The sequence below is a fragment of the Hirundo rustica genome, chromosome Z (genome assembly GCF_015227805.2).
Source record: "Hirundo rustica isolate bHirRus1 chromosome Z, bHirRus1.pri.v3, whole genome shotgun sequence".
In the NCBI taxonomy this organism is placed as follows: Eukaryota; Metazoa; Chordata; class Aves; order Passeriformes; family Hirundinidae; genus Hirundo; species Hirundo rustica.
Window position 1 is genome coordinate 27,800,103 of NC_053488.1, and position 19,965 is coordinate 27,820,067.

Below are 19,965 nucleotides of genomic sequence, written 5' to 3' on the forward strand. Positions count from 1 at the left end.
TTACCCCTCACTGTAAATCAGTGCCAGCAGGATGCAAAATAATGGAACAAAATCTCATTTTAGTCTGTTGACCTCTTTTCTTTTTACTTGCCTTACTTTTACTTTTACTGCTCTGATTCTTAAATCCATTCCTAAAACAAGCAAATCCTTTTTGTTTCCATTTACAAAGGATTAAAAAAAAAATTTAAAAAAAAAAAAAAAAAGGGAGAGAGATGCAAAAACACAAATAGCCAAAAAGAAACAGTGGAGAGGTATGTGTTATTGGACAAGTGTTTAATTTATGGAACTTGGCTGGCAGAACAAGAGTTTGAATTGTACTTCAGTAAGTGGAGCTCTTAGAATAAATGTGGCTTGTAAAATTGTTTTACAGTCCGCTTTGCTGAACAGCCAACACCTCATGGAAACCTTTGAAAAACATTCTGTTTAGAAGCTATGGTTTTTATATTTCATATTTTCTCTATTTGTTTTCCCCTCTGGTTTTAAAACTGGAACCATATGCAGAAAAACAGGATTTTTGTGTCTTAAAATATCTACCTGACCTGACTACATTTATTAATAAAAAACAGATAGCATTTTGAAAATTCTTCACGTATGAGGTACTTGGTTCAAACATGAAGGTTTATTTGTTTGATTTCCCAGTGAGCTACAGATTTCCTGAATAACCTTAGGACAGTCATTTAGCTGAGACTCATCATGCCTCTCCCTACATACGCATGGTGCAGTTGTGTACATCTGAGCTGTCTGTCTTTCCCATTATAGAGAGAAAATGTGACAGTATTTGGGACATGATTCATCTGTGTGGGATGGGAGAGGATGAATCATGTTCTAGATGCATATATTGACCATCTCTTCACCAGAAGTCAAGGCAAGGTGCTCAGGTACAGACACTCACACTGCACACAGCGACACTCGTAGGTCCCATCTCAGTCTCTCTGCGTCACTACAAGGATGAGGCAGACACTTCTGGAAGTAAATCTATCCCACCCCAACAATGATGTCCCACCACACCTGGGTGGTCTCCCTGGAGATTATACTAATCATTCCATGTCAGCCACAGAGAGGAGACTCAACAATAAGCCTTTATATTGTTATAGGGAGTCAAGAGGAATAGAACTAGAGTTAGATAATATATTGAAGAGAAATTCCTCCTCATTCATTTCTCACCCTGTGAGGGCGAGGAGGCTCTGGCACAGGTTGCCCAGGGAAGTTGTGGCTGCCCAATCCCTGGAAGTGTCAAGGCCTGGAAAGTGTCCCTGCCCATGGCAAGGGGTGGGACAGGATGAGCTTTAATGTCCCTTTTAACACAAACCATTTTATGAGTCCATGAACCCCTTTCTAACAACACCATTCAGGAGACCTGTGGTAACGAAGCCTCCCCCTTCACAATTGCACACATGTGCATGTGTGTGTGTGTGACTGTGGCTGTATAGATAATCCAAATACAAATTGTGCCAGCACAGCTTCTACCACAGACACCAATAAAATCCATTAAATAAACTCTGTGCCTCCACTAGAAGAGTGGGAGATACTGCTGCAGCAGAGGAGGGAAAGAGGAAGTAGTAAACTTTTGCCTTGGAGCGAAGTATTGCATTACGCAGTACAGAGACTCAGACGGGAAGGTGCTGAAATACTCCAAGACCACACTGTAAAAGCCAATTACCTAAATAAGGATGTAAGAATCATATTTAGCCCCATTAAAATACCCCAACAAGCTGTGCTTGTGAAGATATGATAGAATCATATCTGTGGGATGTGTCTTCATTTAGCGCTTGTGATAGGAAAAAAGGTCTCTTGAGCACCTTTTATCATTTTGGGTGGGTTTTTGTTTGGTTGTTTATTTGTTTGGTTGTTCTTTTTTTCTTTTAAAGATCTGTGGCTAAGGGTTTTGTACCTATTCTTAGAAGCTGTGCTGCATGCATGCTCAACAACTGTTCTGAAATGCCCTGCTTTATTAATTTGATTTCAACATCACAGGTCGATCCCTGCTAAAGCCTCACTTGGTAAAGTCATTACGACTCAGCCAAGCGTTCTGTCACCATCCCAAAGTTTTTTCCCTCTAGCTCTTCCCTCTAGTACATGTTATTTCTTCTCTATTCCTTGATGGCTTCTTATGAGACAAATGTGCTTTTGCAAACTGTTTCTTTGCAAGGCCCTTGTGAGGCCACGTCCCTTGAAGTCAAAGTGTTTCTGATGACTGTGCTTTCAGCAAAGAAGGGGAAAGATAATTTATCCAGGCTTGGCTTCAATTACCTTAGCACATGGCCAAGGTCCCAACAGAAACAGCAGCCCTGTAGAACATTTGGCTCAAGTGTTACCCATCACCCATCACACTGGTCATGCACCATCTCACTGTTTTGACCAAAAAATTGGTGGTATTTTCGTACTAATTTGCATGAGGCCACCAGATCACTGAAGGCTTTGTGAGGGTGGTATGCTGGGAATGTTTTATTTAGCAGCACAAACCAAAGAGAAACCCAGAGCTTGATCCAGGAGGCTTTAAAAATACACATCTCTATGCTGTCAGCACCCGGTGCCTCAAAGCAAGCTGCAGCAGCTGTCTGCTGTGGGATGAGCAGGCACAGGTAGGTCTGGAGGTGAGTCCCAACTACCTGGCACTACCCTGCAGTCTGGAAAATGCTCTTAATAAGTGGGACTGCTCATTACCACACTGATGAATTGGTGTTTGCTAACAAAAGGCCCTTTCTCAAGAAATTCCTCATCAGCCCTAGGTGTGCCGTAAGTGATTCAGGCTCTCATTAGCCTTAATTAGATAATTGTTCAAATGATTTCTCTGTTATTCATGAAGCCTGTACCACAGAGCATCAGCCCATCGATAGACTGACAGGTGTTCTCTTCAAAGAAACAATGTTTTTTTCCAGGGTGAAATGATCCTGCAGGGATCACTGTGCCCATCACAACCCTCCAGGATCTTATCCAGCTATTAAAGCCCCTTGGGCTGTTCCTACATAAAGCCCCACGATTCACCACTGCAGCACTGCAGTGGCTTTCAGCACACCCAAATCTCTCTTTTTTTTTTTTTTTTTTTCCCTTTCTTTCTTTCTTTCTTTTTTTTTCTTTTTTTTTTTTTTCGCACTACTTCTTTCCCCCAAAATTTGGAATTTCTTCAGCCTTCTCCTCTAGCCATGTCCCAAGTTGCTTTGCCATCTTAGGGGGGTGAGTTCTCCATCCAACATGAGAATTAGTTCCCTTCCAGTCCAAAAGAAGAAAGCAAACAGAAAACATAAAAAGGGGCTAGTTTGGGGGTTTTTTCTTAGCCCCAGAACTTCAATGCCCGGCTTGACGTAGATTGCAGGCCTGTTGCAGATGGCTCAGTGCACTAGCCTGGGACTACAGATCCCACTTCCAAAAACTTCAAGATTGACTTTGGCAAAGTCTCTTAGGTTGGAACTTTTCTTCCCTGCAAACAGACCTCTAAAAGCTCAGCCACCAGGCTCCCTCTGCTGCCAGTGGAAAAAGAGAGACAGAACCCCTTTTTTTTTTTTTTTCCCTTTTCCACAACTTGGCTAGGTATATTAGGAAAAAGAGATAACAAACACTCTATGGAGATATTTGTTTCTCTCCACAGAGAGGAATTGACTGCAAAGAGGTCCAATATGATGACATTGCCCTTAACCCCTGACAGTTAAATGATGTGAGCAAGACAGGGATTTTAAAAATACCCAGGTCCCACATCTCAGTTTCAGAGGGAATTGAGCTGGGCAGCCTTATAAGCACAGGGTTTAGGAGCTCTGAAGTCTTGTTTCTGCTTTGTAAAACCCCCAAGTAATTTTTCCTGGTGGGGTTTAAAATGAGCATAAGCTTTTCACGTGCTGCGATGACTTAGACACAACCTCTCGGCATTTATTCTCCCTGCTGGTAACACCTGTGTTGCACAGCTCGTTGTGCTTACTGTTCACAGCAAAGGGAAAAAATATTTTTTATTGATGCATCCCTAAACTTCAAGACTGTAAGACATGTTCCAGTCTCCTTTATAAGGATCCAGTGCAGGTCTCTGAGCCCACCATGAAATGCTTTGGAAAACACTTTTGGGAGAACATGAGCAAATAAACAAAGCAGACAAAATGGAATAAGATCATAGAAATATAGAATTGTTTAAGTTGGAAAAGCACTCTAAGATCATCAAGTCCAACAAAAGCCCCACACTGCCAAGGCCACCACTAACCCAGGTCCTCAAGTGCCACATTCACACATCTTTTGATCACTCCTAAGGATGATGACTCTACCACTATCCTGGGCAGCCTGCTTCAGTGTTCACCAGAGAGTTATCTCTTTTACCAGGTCAATTGCTAAATATGAGTATGAACCTCTGTAGCAACCTCAGTGACAACCAGGTGCTGGCCTGGCATTGCTCTGGAGTCTCTTCTCTGCTTGTACCTTCAAACCTTGTGTCCCTCCCAAAACTTATTGTGTGCCTCACAAGAGCACCCAGGTTGAGCTGTCTTTGGGAACAGCCAGAACTTTCTCTTGGTAGCTGTGGGCTCAGGTAGCCTGACTTCCACTTGATTGTGCCCAGAGCTACCCCCAACAAAATTATGCACCTTACAAAGCCCTGGCGCTTACGGGATGTGACTAGGCACAAATATTTGGTTTTCCAGTAGGAGCTGATCTCTTCCTACCTCAGAGGGATGTAAATTCCCAACAGCTAACCACTGCAAATTTCCTCAGTCTAGGGGACACATGGGAGGAGGAGGGGAACTCCAGCTCTGTGTTCCCTACACCAAAGTCTTCCTGGCTAACCAAAAGAAATAGCCAAAAATGACAGCCACCAAGGCTGCCTTAAACTGAAACCAGGAGCTGAACTCATTTTCTGGCCAGGATGAGATTACAGATCAAAAAACAAGGAAAGGTAATAAAACCACCCCATCGTCTTTTGCTCCTTGTTTCTTCCTACACTGAGCGCAGCTTTGCAGAACCTCAAAACCTCCCTGTCAACAACCCCATAGAACATGCCCTCTGCTCCGGAGCCAGCCTGGGAGAGCTGGGGGTGCTCACCTGCACAAGAGAAGGCTCCAGGGAAACCTCAGAACTTCTGACAGCCAAAAGGGGTTCCAGCAGAGCTGGAGAGGGACTTGGGACAAGGCATGGAGGGACAGGACACGGGGGAATGATTTTAAACTAAAGCAGTTTAAACGGGAGAATTAGGTTGGATATAAGGAAGAAAGTCTTTCCTGTGAGACTGTTCTACAGGCTGTCCACAGAAGCTGTGGCTGCTCCTGGATCCCTGGAAGTGTCCAAGGCCAGCTTGGACTGGGTTTGGAGCAACCTAGGATAGCTGAAGATGTCCCTGCCCATGGCAGGGAATGAAATGAGATGCGCTTTTAGGTTCCTTCCCATCTAAACCAATCCCTGATTGTCTGATTCAAGGTTTGCAGGTGTCTATTCCTTGCACGGCGACAGTTTTTGTTTTGTTTTGGGTTTTTTGTTTGTTTGTTTGTTTGTTTGTTTTGGGTTTTGTTTTAACAAAACCAATTTAACACCTTCATTATCCTCCTCTGTTAGGATTATAGAAACAAACAAACAAAACGAGTGGTGCTTAGGTTTTGTTAATACGGTTTCACACAACAGCCTGTCTCGCTGGTGCAGCCCTCCCCAGGCCGAGGGAGATGGTGAAGGTCCATCGCTTTGCGTGAGCCCCGAAGGCTCTCGCTGCCGTGGGGAAGAGCTGCCGGCAGAGAGAGCCCGAGCGCTGGGAACAGGCGCCACGAAAAGCGTGTGCGGGGCTGCTCTCAACAGCTTGCTGCCAGGGCCAGCCTTTGCTCCTCAAGGACTTTCTTCTGAGGGTATTTAGAGCCACAGGTACTTTTGTCAGTGTTCCTCTCCGCAAAGCAGCCTTTCCTGCAGCCAAGCATCCCTCGCTGCTGCTGCTAGCGGCTGCGCCGCTGACAGCCAGCCTCTCTGAGCCACCCATAAACAGGCTCCCACCGGAAGATGGTGCCCATATTCCACGAAACAGGGGGCAACGCCTTCACAGCACAGTCCGCTTTGGGGCAGCGCGTAGAAGAAAACCAGCCACGCTATATCAAAATTATCAGAGAAAATCCCACCGCTGATGCCAGGCTCCCTCAGGCAGCAGGGATGCGATTTTGAGGGTGTGACCTTCAGTGTAGTTCACCAGGCTGCAGTGCAGTGTTTTTGTGTATTTTTTTCTTTAAAGTTTATACGGTAATAGACTTTTTAATGAGCAAAGCCCTGCAAGTGTAATTGGAAGATTAATAAACCCCTACTCCTGCTGAATAGTCACCTGCTAACAAAGGAGCACACAGCCCTAAGCCAATGCTCTTGTCCTTGTCAAAAGCCACATGTGGATGCTGACTTCTGTGCAGTGCTTTGATGCTACCACAGGTTGCACTTGATGGTCTATCAAAGGCAGATGTGGAATGAGGAGCATCATAAGATTCCTGGTGATTTACAAAAGCACTTACTCACAGCATCAAAAAGAACACACACTTCAGCCTTTCCTCTTGTATTTTCCCATCCCTTACCCTCTGCTGCTGTCCTGGCAATTTACATTGCTTGCCTCCAGCTCACTGCTGGACAAACTTCAGCAGGCTCCCTCCTCAGCACCTGCCACAGTAGCTACACTCAGCCAAGCATGGTTAGCACACAGGTGCTGCTCATTTTTTTGGCAGATGTCATGTCTCATGTCCAACCAGCAGATTATCACAAGTTCCATCAGGAGCTGGAGTGAGGAGGGGGTGCTGCAAGGCACCCACACCGAGTCTCTCTTTCCACCTGCAGCTCTGTGTCTGTGCCAAAGCCCCATGACAGCAGCAGGGCACTGTCTGGTCCCCACCCCTGTGAGGAGACACGACTGCAGCACACACCAGCTGTGGATCCAGCAGATCTCTTCGCTATAAACATCCCATCTTTGATAAGAGATATCACCAAAAACTCAAAAGGCTTTTCTAACTCATTGTCTTTGTGCTTTGCAGTTACCCTTTACCATCCCCAAAAGAGGATGGAGCTCAGTGAGATTGTTGTCACTAAACATCCCAATGAGAGGGAACTGTACAAGAAGGAGATGCCAAGAGCCCAGGACCTGCTGTGGAGAAGTTGGAACTGGATCCACCATGGTTTTGGGTATCTCACAGGAGAAATGAAAGAATATGGAGAATGGATGAAAAGTAAGCAGAAGGATGTGTTTGGGGATATCCATATTGCAAACAGTACTTCCAGTGAAGTGTGTTTCACCCTCTGAGGCAGAGCAGAAGCAGCATGGTCCAAGCTCATTACAAATTCTGGTTTAATTATCTCACTCTCAGGAAGTCAATCTCACTGCATCCTCTGGCCATCACTATGGCAGCAGGCAAAATTCTGCACAGTCCTAAGATGTCTTTCACATTTAATCTGTTACATGTCATTAGCATCACATCTCACATAGCAGTGCCCAGAATCACATGGCAGGGCAGGGTGTTGAGTCTCATTTGTAACTGCCTTGGATCAGCCACTGTCTGTCATCCACCTGTGGGCTGATGACAGGGAATTGCCTGCTGATAGAGGCAGAGGCTCTTGAGTTCCCAGCCTTGGGGGAGCAATAAGCACTTAGAGGGTGTTACAATGCCGTAAGATAGAAGCTAAGACTGATCTCAAAGGTTCACTGTCCAGAAAGGAGCAAAGCACGAGCAGACAGTCCAAGCTACCCATAAATACTGGGGGGGAGGGTTTGAGAGGCTGGGTAAAATGGTGTCCTCTGTCAAGGACAGGATTTTTAGCAGTACACCTCCAGTAATGGGAAAGAAATAGGAAACATCCATTTACAGCCAGGCCAGTGTGATCCCCAGACACAGAGTATTATCTCCTCCTGCTTTCTCTTTACTGCAGTGGTTCATGCTTTGTAGACAGCTTTTCTTACTCAATGTTCTGGAAAGCTTTGGCCACTGTCTTCTTGTTATATTTGAATTTTTACAGCTAATACTTGGGTCCAAAACTAAGTGTATTTCTGATACCTCTTGTGTAGCTCAACTCCAAATACTAATTAAAATTAGTTCAGACAAGCCTGGTCATTTTCCACTAAGGAACTCCTTCCTCCTACTTCTCCTTCTTGTCCCTCCTCCTTAACCCTACCTGGAAGGGCTTCTTTGAAGTAAGTCATTGCCCATATTCAGAAAATACCCTGCCACCTGACATTGCATCTGATGAACAATCAAATTAAGGTGATTAATTTCAAATTTTGAAGAAGATAAAAGCTGCATATGTACATTGCATTAACATCTGAATATCACGTACATGCAAGCAGCTCCTCTTTCCCATCCATTCTCCTTGCATCATCCTTTAATAACACATGGCCGTTCAGAAATGGTTGCAGTTTTCCCAGAAGAGAGGCAGAAGAAAAACTGAAGTTAATTTGCAGTAGGAGAACCAGCAGCAAAAAGTTATTGCCGTGCCTTCATCCCACCTTCCCCCCGCACTCACCTGAGGTATCTGTGCTTGGTGTCTGTTTACTCTGCACAGGTTCAATAATCTTCTCTAAAGAGCAATAACTCTTTGTCCTCCGGAAATGCCTCTTTGCCCTGAGTACAGTCCAAGCTATAATTACTGCTTTCTAATTTCAGTTCTCTAGCTCTCAAAACACTTTTTAGAAACCTTTGACCCCCATCTCCTATATACACCATACCTCCATGTTCAGGATTGCTGATTTTCTTCCTAAAACAGCAAAATTTCTTCCATTTCATATTTCCCTATAAAAGTACAAAGTTTTTTCAGAGCCCTCTCTGCATTTCAATCATACACAAAAAAGAGTCTGTTTTGAAATTATAGAAGAATCCAAAGTGATCTACCATGCAAGTAATCCTTTGACTATTCTCTCACCACAATAAATAAATCACTTGTTTGTCTGTCCCTCCATGAATTTTAGCAGTGCCCAGTCCATGCCTACTAAGTCTCAAGTGCCAGATGCAAAGTATGCAGAGACAACAATCAATCAGAGAGCTGTTTTACAGAACTTTTAATATTACGCCTCTATTCTATGCCCAGAAAGGGGCTGCAAACATTGTGCTTTGCTAAAATGATGCATTTACAACAGTGTTTTGCCTTGATCTCCTCCAGAGAAGCCCTTAATGGTTCAGCTGGTGGACTGGATCTTGCGGGGGACTTCTCAGGTGATGTTTGTCAACAACCCTCTCAGCGGGCTGATCATTTTAGCGGGTCTTTTCATCCAGAGTCCCTGGTGGATGCTCACAGGCTGCGCTGGAACCACTGTGTCCACGTTAACTGCGCTGGCCCTCAGTCAGGACAGGTAGGTGGCACCTCATGTCCTCACGCACTTAATGAAAGTTGATGGTTGTGATATTGTGTGGAGCCCACTGAAGGGTCACTGTCGCTTGTCAGAGACAGAAGACTCAGGCGAAGACAGAGCTGTGGCCCAAGAAGAGCTGGCCGGTCCCTGTGGCTGTCTGTCTTCCTGAAAACAGACAGTTCTTTCTCCCTGGTAGCCATCCTGACAACCATGTAGGCCCTTTGAGTGACAAGGGCCCCCCTCCAAAGCAGTCCCTAAACTTTCCCCTTCCACACACCAGTGCAAGGCAGTAATCTCACGGTTTTTTCATCCCTTCACCAGGAGCAGGGCACTTACAAATTTCATTCCAGTGTATCCCAGTGACGACCCGCCTTCTTCAGCAAAACTTTCCACCTTGCAATTGTTTCCATCACAGGTCATCTATCGCAGCTGGGCTGCATGGCTACAACGGGATCCTGGTGGGCCTGCTGATGGCTGTCTACTCTGACAAAGGGGATTACTACTGGTGGCTTCTCCCCCCTGTAGCAGTGATATCGATGGCCTGGTAAGTGGCACTGCTCCTCCTAGGGACAATACTCGAAGGATGGGTCTGGCTACAAAAAGCTCAGAAACATTGAGGCCCCTCCACCCTACCCCGGTAACTCCAGGCTTGATAGCACTGGAGGGTTGTGTTCGTCAGCACGCAGGGCTCGTGGGGGCTGTGGCAGGAGCTGAGGGCACAGAAACACCGATTGCAGAACACAGGCAGAGCAGCCCCACCCCAGCCCACTGAAAATGGCCCTCAGCAGCAGGACACACACGGGTTGGAGGTCACTGCCGCCAACACAACAATGCCTCCTCCTCATCCAGGCCCTGAAGCAACCCTGTGCTCATCCTGGGGCTGAATTCAATCTCAGATATGCAACGAGTCATGAGCAAAATTAATTCCTCCAAGCAGCTCCAAAGGACAGACTATGTCCTTCCAGAATCAAATTTTGCCATCTTTAAATACGGATCTGGACAGCACTGCAGAATCTGTTTAACAGCCTTAACTGAAATGATTTTAATAGCCACATTTTAATCACTGTAAGCAGTAAGATGCAAGCCATTATTGGATTTTCACTGCTTTTAAGATCAGATTTGTTTTATATTTCATTTCTTTAATCATTCTCAGCAAAGTTCATCTTATAACAATCTCTCAAAACACAGGATATGTTGCAAGAATGTTTCATTTGTCTTATCTGCCGGAATTCCTTGAGGTATTTTGTTCAAAATTTTCTTCTTTGTTTAGTTCACAAGTCTTGAGGGCAGAGCTGAAATATTTGGAAATCAGACACGTCAGTGATTTCTTAACTGATAAATGCTGACTTTCAGCTGTAAAAGTCAGCATTTATTTAACTGTTCTCTTTTATCCTGACAAGATGTGTAAGTGACAGAAGCTTTGTATTTCAGCACAGAAATTAGGACGTCATTTTCACTGAAGCGTTTTTTGGGGTTTTGGGGTTTGGGGGTTTTTGTATTTTTTTTTTTTCTTCAGCTGCAAGCAAGGAAATATGTAAACTCATATGGGAACCAAACTTGTCAGAAAAAGAGTAGGCTTCATCTGAGATTACACAGAGAGAACAAAGCGTTCTTCCCACTGATAGTATCTATACAGCAGGACATAAGATTTTGCTTTTGAAATGTCAAATAATTTAGATGGGGTCTTTTTTTAATGACCTTCTAGGGCTCAAATGTAGTTCCTTGAAAAATTAGGTCTTTAAACTGATTTTTTATAAACTGCAATGTTCACTGCTACGTGGGGTAGACCATAAGAGCTATTCAACACACCTCTATCAGAAGAGCTTAGCTGGAAGGAGAACACAAGCCATTTTCACCGAAGACTGGCCATTTCTTCTCTTCCTTGAGCTTTGTGAGACCCATAAAAATTATATATTACCTTGCCAATATGATCCCATAAAGTCCTTCATGTAGGACACATAGTTCAAATAGCAATCAGGCAGCCCAGAAATATCCTGAGGAAAGCAGATCAAAGAAAGATTATATCCCAGGTTTGACAGACAAAACTTTGGGAAAGACCAGGGTATTTCAAGGTTTGCATGGTTTTTGTGCTCTGACTGTAGGTTGAGTCTCACTCCAAATACTTTACATGCTAAAAATATTCTATCAAGCTATTTAAAAACAAGTCTCAGATTTCAGAAAATTGTATGATTTTGGATGATGCCTGGGCAGCACAAAATTATATCAGTCAAGGTCTGAGTGAAGCCTGGCACCAACATCTTTCCCAGCTCTGCTACAGTGGTGGCTTCACCTTACATTCTGTTGGGCCTCATAAATAGTGTCTAACACAGTAAATATCTCCATCTTTCGTAATGGAAGGTTTTCCACCCCCTTTGATCATTTCTGCTTTCTCTTCCAGAGCCCTCTCCTGATACTCTTCAAACTGTTTTAACTAGAACAAAACAACCCCTCCCCCAACAACAACAAAGGCAAATTGGGTAATTTCCAACACCCACCTGCTTTTTTAGACCATCTGAAGTTCTCCACAGCTCTTCACATGACATTCCCAAAATTTCCTTTTCTGCTTCTTGTTCAAATTTTAAATTTTAATAGTAAGTTAAATTGTCTGTCTCTGTCCATGCCCAATTTCTGTGTTGGATGCAGACATGGATGTGAGATTATACTTTTCAGAAAGATGAACAACTTTCAACAACTCTTTGTTTGATGTCGATTAAGATATTAAGGTATTCACCACCTGATGTTGCTAACAAGGAACTGTATTAGCCTTTATTTGCTAAAATTACCATTTTATGACCAAAAGGCAGGCTGTCTCACCACTATAAGTTGTGATGAATAAGTTATAATGATATTTCTTGCCCTGCTCTCAGCCCAGTCCTGTCCAGTGCTTTGGGATCCATCTTCAGCAAATGGGACCTTCCTGTTTTCACTCTGCCCTTCAATATTGCGGTGACCCTGTACCTGGCAGCCACAGGACACTACAACCCCTTCTTCCCCACAATCCTCATCAAGCCTGTAGTTGCAGTGCCCAATATCACCTGGTCTGACATCAATGTGCCACTGGTAAGCTTCACACCAACAGGTTTATGGTATTTCACTGAAAAGGCGAGCATGAAGGGGTTCACCTCAGTGACACTTTCACATGGGTCCAAATGGCTCAGGAGCAATTCACAGAAGTACGTGGGTTGGTTCCGGGCAAACACAGCAGTGCTACAGAATCCCCAGGGACAGTCCTGGTTGATCCAGCAGAAATGCTGGTGGAGCCTGAGGAAGCAGAGAACCTGAACCTCTCACTCTACTCGAAGAGTGGGTTGTGCCAAAACTAGTCTTGAGTGCACATCCAGCAGGTATCTGGATATGGCCTCCTGCTGTCCATATATGGTTAAAAAACCATCAGCAACACAGTCAGTGACAATATGAAAATTCAGAGAAAATATAAGGATTTCAAAGTGACAGAAATTCATTTATACCCAGTCCCCTTATGTCTAGTTCTAGCTCTGGAGGGTCGCCTTCCCAAAGGAGAACAGGGTAACTCATCCAGAGGATTATGGTTGATGGCTCAAGGTCCCAGCGGACATCAGGGACAGCTGGTGTCCCTCAGGGGACCGTATGGGCACCAACGTAATTGAATATCTTCATTAATGACACAGACAGGGGGATCAAGGGCACCCTCAGAGAATTTACAGATGGGACCAAGGTGAGAGGTGCAGTTGACACACCTGGAGGATGGAATAACATCCAGAGGGACCTGGACAGGCTGCAGAAGTGGCCCATGGGAATCTCATGAGGTTTAACAAGGCCACGTGCTGGAGCCTGCTGGAGCAAGCTCCTGGGTCAGGGCAGCCCCCAGGATCAATCCAGGTTGGGGATGAGCAGAGGGAGCAGCTCTGGGAGAAGGACCAGGGGGTGCTGTGGGTGAGAGCTGGACCTGCCCCCCTGAACCCCCCATGCCATGGGCAGCAGGGGAGGGGGGATTCTGCCCCCCTGCGCCTGTGCTCAGGTGAGACCCCACCTGCAGAGCTGCCTCCAGCCCTGGCTCCAACAGCACAAGGACGTGGAGCTGATGGAGCCAGTCCAGAGGAGACAGCCAGTCCAAGGAGGCATCCAGAGGGATGGAGCACATCTTTTATAAGAAAAAGCTTGGAAAACTGGGTTTATTCAGCCTAGAAAAGGAGAAGATTTTGGGGGTACCTAGCTAAGAGATTGTGTCAGAAAGATGGAAGGAGTCTACTTACGAGAGCCTGGAGAGACATTTGGAACTATTCTCCCCCAAGGAGAAATGGCTTCAATTTGAAAGAGAGCAGGTTTAGATTAGATATTGGAAAAAAAACTCTTCCCTGTGAGGGTAGTGAGGTCCTGGCATAGGTTGCTCAAAGTAGCTGTGGTTGCCCCTGGATCCCTTGGGTTGTCCAAGGCCTGGTTGGACAGGTCTTGTAACAACCTGGAATAGAGGAAAGTATCCCTGTTCATGGCAGGGGGTGGAATGAGATGATCTCTAAAGTCCCTTCCAATTCAATCCATTCTGGGATTCTACGAGGTGCTCAGAGTCCAGCTCAGAACCAGGGTTTCTTCCTTCTGTTTTCAGCTAGCAGCTTAGACAAAGTATCTGCTGTGTCCCTCAGGGCACAGACAGACAATAAATAACAGGCCCTTTTCTGCCATCTGCTGCAGCTCTTACAATCCATCCCAGTTGGTATTGGCCAAGTGTATGGTTGTGGAAACCCCTGGACTGGAGGCATTTTCCTCGTGGCTCTGCTCATCTCCTCCCCACTGATTTGTTTACATGCTGCAATTGGATCAACTGTGGGGATGATTGCAGGTAAGAAATACTGACCAAATCACTTTTGCAACCAAGATATCTTGATCCAAGCCAGATTCTGTCCAGTCTTGAAAGCTGCATTGGTTTAGAGGTAATTGGGAAAACTCTCATTTTTCAAACTGTCTCTAAATTTGGGAGTAAAGGTCACAAAACACAGTGCAGGTAAGAGCAGAAGCAGGTTTTCTTTAATCTTTGCATTTTTTGTTAGATTTGTAACTCAGCCAGGTGGTTTGTTCCACCTTACTTAACCCTCTAACCACTGGATAAGTCCCACAGAGATCATAAGGAAACAGAGAAAGACTTACAGAACCAACTTCTTGCCACCACAACTGCTTTAAATGATACCACAAGCAAAGGTCTACCTCAGAATTAATGAGCCAAGGAAGAGAAATGGACTTTTCTGGGATGCAGTTTGTTTGGTCCTGCTGTGGCTTTGTCAAAATACCAAAATGAATGCCACTAAAAATGTCCTGTCTCTCCATTAACCAGAGAGAAACAATATTGAGACACATGAAGCAGACCCTAGAGGTTAGAAAACATTAATGCCACTTAAGTGACTGATTTTAATAAATACTGATGATGGAATAAGTGTAGTCTCATTCCTTGGACAAGGCAGTGGTTCCACAAGTTCTCTGTGCTCTGAAGAACTTTGTACAAGATGTAGCTGTCTTATATTCATGTTTCTAAACAAAACTGTCCACAATTTGTATGGCTAAGAACATGTGGCAGGTCTTGTACAGATGTGACATTCAGCCTAGAAGGGAAAAGTCAGGGGAAAATTTCTGGGGACAAGCATGGTAATAAGATATAGGACAGATGAGGACAGTATAGCAAGAAATGCATTAATATTACAAATGTCAGGAAAGTGGCCTGCACTACATATTGAGCTCTCCTTTTCACTAGTACTCCTGAAGCCTGAGAAACCTTGTAGAAGTTTCTGAGAGGTTGGATTTGGGGCAGACCCCCAGCTCCCATCCCCGTGGAAAATTTTCACTGCACAGGCAAAGTGACCACCTCTAGTAGCTAGATTGTATCTCACAAAGGTCACTAGGAAAAAATGGAAAACTCCACTTGCTCCCACAAAAAACATGCAGTTGTGCCTCTGACTCAAAACTGGGGTATGCATGCGGTTTAAACTTTATATGTGAGTACAGCTTTCTGCAAGGAGGACACTCAGGTGGGAAAGTTCTCCCACACTCTGGCTGGATCCTCCACTTGATGCAACATACTCAGTGAATACACAGGAAGTTTTGTCGGAATTAAACCTTTGAGACTGGGCCAAATTCCACTGCAGGGACACTATCAAAGGTCAAAAATAATGAGCCTCCTTTGACATCCTCCTTTTTCTGCATGTGCAGGTGTGAGGACAAACCCATCTTGATGTTATAAGGAAGAGATGACAGATTCCTCCTGCATGTTCCTCTCATACCTGACCTCACAGCCTTGCCCTTTGTCTTGCAGCTCTGAGCATTGCATCCCCGTTTGACAGCATCTACCTTGGCTTACACAACTACAACTGTGCCCTGGCCTGCATCGCCATCGGGGGCATGTTCTATGCCCTGACCTGGCAGACACATTTGCTGTCACTTGCCTCTGGTGAGTGTCTTTTAGGGAAAGAAAAAAATTGTGCAGGTGGGCAGCTTATGAGGAGTACAGGTTTAGAGCCAGCCACCACTCTGTCATCCCAAAAGTAGGCATTGTTCAAGAGCCGTTTTTCTGGGGCATCAGCATTGGGCTTGATTGCACTCGTACAGAGAAAACAGTGTTAGACCCTGACAACATGGAAACATCTCCAAAGGGTGGAAGTACTGTTTGTGAAATGAGCACAAGTTAACCCCTGAACACGTTTAACAAATTAGCAACTCAACAGATTCATAGAAGTAGCCTTTTCATAATTATATGTATCACTGGGGGAAATGTGTCATAAGAAGGGAGCTGTTGCACCAGGTCAGTTTAAAATCCATCTACCCAAAGACCCCATATCCAACAGCAGCCAAAACCAGGCACTACTGGAACAGTTTAAGAAAAGAAATTTCCCATTTAAGACAGTCCTGTGAAGATATGCCCAGACTCCAATTATCTTTATCTCAGTGTCCTGAGCACAGTTTCTAGATTTTTCAGTAGCTTTTCCTTCCTTGACTTAACCCTTGGGTGCTTGACATTGCCTTCTGTTCTGTCATCCCTGGGATGTCCCTGTCCTGGGACAAGGAGACCCCTTGGTAATCGGTTGTGGTATGAAGCCACAGGTCAGAGAATTTCTGAAGTCCAGCACTGCTGGAGAATTTCTGCAATTCCCACTGCATGTGGGCCATGTCAGGCCAAATTAAAAGAAATTAAAGATAAAAGAAATACCACCATCATTTCATCTTGACAAAACCATGTTCTTCATTCACCCACCTCTGCAGAGCAGATAGGACAAAATGTAGTACAGAATCATTTGTGCTGGAAAATAACTCCAAGATGATCCAATCCCCCCAGCTCTGCCAAAGCCACCACTAGCCCATGTCCCCAGCTGTCATATCCACATAGCTGCTAATCCTTCCAGGGATGGGAATGCCATCACTGACCTGGGCAGGTCCAGCCACGGCTGGACAAGGTTTCTGTGAAGAAATTTTTCCCTGATATTCAACCTAAATCTCCCCTGATGCAAATTTCGGCCATTTTTTCTTGAGGCATTTCAATTACCTGTTGAATTCTAGTAGTGATTAGGTAGCTGGGAGGATATTTTGCTATGCATTTGGACAATGTTGGTTTTTTGGGGGTTTTTTTGAGAATTGAACAATATTTTCCTCATCCTGAGCTCTCTTTGATCTTCTCTTCTCAGCATTATTTTGTGCCTATTCCGGAGCAGCTCTTGCTAATGCCCTTTCTGTGGTAAGTGCGGGATTTATCTGAGTTTTTGTTAGTTTGTTTTGGGTTTTTTTTAACTCCATCTTGATTTGTTCAGATGTAATATTAAGGAAATGTCTCAAAATTTTCCATGTCAGCTTTGACAACACTGAAATGAGAATGTTGCAGCCAGTTGGCAGGTCTTGTACAAACTCTGTCAGCTGAATTGTGCCCCTGAAGACTTTATATCTAATAACAAGGTTTCAAAGGCCTTTGTAGCATGTTATCCACAACAATGTTGTGCACACATATGTGAGTTGCAGCAACAGCATATGGTTTGGGATTAAGTATTTAGTTGAACATTATCTTTCAGCAATTCCAAATGATCTAAATTTTCATTTTCTTCTTTCAAGGTCTTTCTCCAACCCTGCTCACAGATATTATTGAAGTTTGAACTGGGTATGAGAATTAAACGAGGGGGAGACTGTTCTCTTAAGTACAAAGCTATTATATTTTGGCAAATCAAGAAAGGAGTGAAGACAGAAATGCCAGGCTCTATTTATTCTTTAAGGTCTTAGAGATTAAAGCAAAACCATATTTTAATTAAATTGATTTACTAAATTAAAAGACAAAATGATTAGAACTAGAGGCTTCATGCACTGAACATTTTTATCTGGCACCCTCTCTGTACTATGTAGGTGCCTGCATATGGGCTGCTTTAAGCACACCTGCTTTGGAGAGGCATCAGGAAAAACCACATCCACTTTTTATCCCTGTGATCTGGCTTTTGGAAGACCTCAATCCAGGTCCAGAGGCTGGGGAACAGAGAGGGCTGAGGGTGAGATGTGATGCCAGCGTCATAGAGTCATTGGGAAGAGTGAATATGAGTGAATAATACTCTCCATACATGATAATTTACAGATCAGAGAGGGTAGAATTCAGCTCTTTTATTAGAGAGTTCAAGTGTCTATGTGTGAGCAGGGTGTGTTGGCTTTCATTGCAGTTGTCAGAGCTCTGGAACCTGATTCAGTTCTTTCAATGCTGCTGCCAGGTTCCATTTGCACTTGCATTGGAGCTGCACCTCTGACAGGGCTGGGGTCTGCAGCATCAGATGCTTTATGTAGCTGAATCGACATTTGGTAGCCACTGAGTCTCCAGGGAAAGCAAGGCCCTCCCAGCTTCCCAAACGCAAGAATTTAGCCACAGGCAGGCATAAGCAGAGACCAAAGAGCAGTACCAAAATGCACCCCTGTATCTGTTCTGTCCCCTCCCAGCTCGGGCTGCCAGTGTGCACCTGGCCCTTCTGCCTCTCCGCGCTCCTCTTCCTGCTGATAACATCAGAAAACCCGGCCATCTACAGGATGCCCCTCTGCAAAGTCACCCACCCAGAAGCCAACCGGATCTACTACCTGAGGATGAAGAGAAGGGCCTTGGAGAGCAGGAGGGAGGAGCAGAAGCGAAAGGAGCAGAAACCCTCTGACAGCTCAATAATAAGCACTGGGGGCACCCCACTTTGCAACCCCAAGAGCCACCACGCTCACTGATTCCAGGTACACACAACTGTGCAGCGTGGGGGTAGCCTGGGGGTAGCTTTTCAAATGTCACCCAGGCACAGCACAGCCACAAACACCACTTTTGCCAGCAGTCTGCAGGCTGGGGATTCAGCATTCCACACTGGAGAAATCACCCTTTGCCCTTGAGCTAAGCTTCCCAAAAAGGACTCAGGTAACATAATAACAGCTGCCTTATCAATCCACTGTTCAAGTCTGTTGACTTGAAAGTCACCTCTTACCAATAATAATTATAAGAAAGCAGAAGAACTTTAAAGCTGGCAAGAGGCCTGTGTTTAATTTCATAGGTGTGATTTAACAAAATAAATATGCTGAGAAGGCATTGGTGTCTAATATTAATACATAATGTAAGAACAAATTCAAGAGCTGCACTTCAAATTAAGAGCATGTATATTTGGAAGTGAAATAAACAGACTATTCTCTTCCTTTCTTGAGTGCCATCAATTCTAACCCTTTTAATATCCCTTAACATCTACAACACAGAGGTAAATATTCTTACAGAGCACAACTTGTAGCACTTTTGGTGCCATCTCCTAGTTCCTCACTAAGTTCCAAGGCAATGAATATATATGCTTTAATCAGACTAGAAGAATGACTAGTTAGCAAGGATCAAACATTTTTCTTTTCCTTGAATAATCTTCTGTCTTACAAATAGAAGCTCTCGCTCTCCTGCTGATTGCAGGATAGCAAGCCTGAATCCCTACTCACATCCAGTGGGAAATAAACTTTGTATAAAGAATGGGATAAACATTTACTGCTGGTAGCAGTTCTTTCTCTTCCTTTCCTAGAGGAGCAGATCCTTTCCATTAAACCATGAGAAATTAACAAGTCAGAGGTTACCACTCCCACTTTATGCCTCCTTGAAGTCCTTGCAACAGGGAAGTTCCAACTGCCCTAAGGAGGATTTTCTCAGGAGTCTTTTCCAAAACCTCTGTGAAAGAAGATGGACAGAAGGGCTTCCTTGCTCTGAAGTTGTTTTACAAGATCAGTTTAAAGTCACAGACCCAAGGGATGTGAACATTTAAAATCCAAATGGACTGTGCAACTACAAACGCTCAGATCAGACACAGTCCTCTTTGCCTCATGGTGTAGGGCTGTTTTGCAGATCCATGTGAGTACTTTTGAACAGGTGGGATCCCAGCTCCAAAAAACACTTTTTAAAAAGGTGAGCCTGGGTGCCACTCTTGGGATTATTTGTCCATTATCACCATAAATCCAGCAGCACCAGCATCTGCCACCCCTCTAAATGTCCCCTAGAAACAGCATCCAAGTTTGAATTCATCCTGGGAGACAAAAACATGGTGTTGTTTAAGTTCAGATTCTTTTTTAAACAGGGGAAACCATTCCAGGAATTATGGTAAAATTTCAATCCAACTTCCTTCCCTCTCTGCCAAGACATCATTTGAGTCAGGATATCAGCAAACCAGTGCTAGTACCAAAAGAGTCTCCCGTGGTTGCTACAAACTGCAAGATCAGGGACATCCCACTGCTGC

At 44.5% G+C, this 19,965-nt stretch overlaps 1 protein-coding gene across 1 annotated transcript; it reads left to right on the plus strand.

Annotated features, from left to right (window-relative positions):
* The first annotated feature begins 6,979 nt into the window (after window positions 1-6,979).
* LOC120765165 (urea transporter 2-like) lies at window positions 6,980-18,445 on the plus strand. The gene is made up of 8 exons (XM_040089695.1): window positions 6,980-7,145; window positions 9,067-9,256; window positions 9,672-9,800; window positions 12,124-12,316; window positions 13,925-14,072; window positions 15,534-15,668; window positions 16,897-16,946; window positions 18,176-18,445. Exons 1-8 carry the CDS (start codon window positions 6,980-6,982, stop codon window positions 18,443-18,445), a joined length of 1,281 nt encoding a protein of 426 aa, XP_039945629.1.
* The last annotated feature ends 1,520 nt before the right edge of the window (window positions 18,446-19,965 follow it).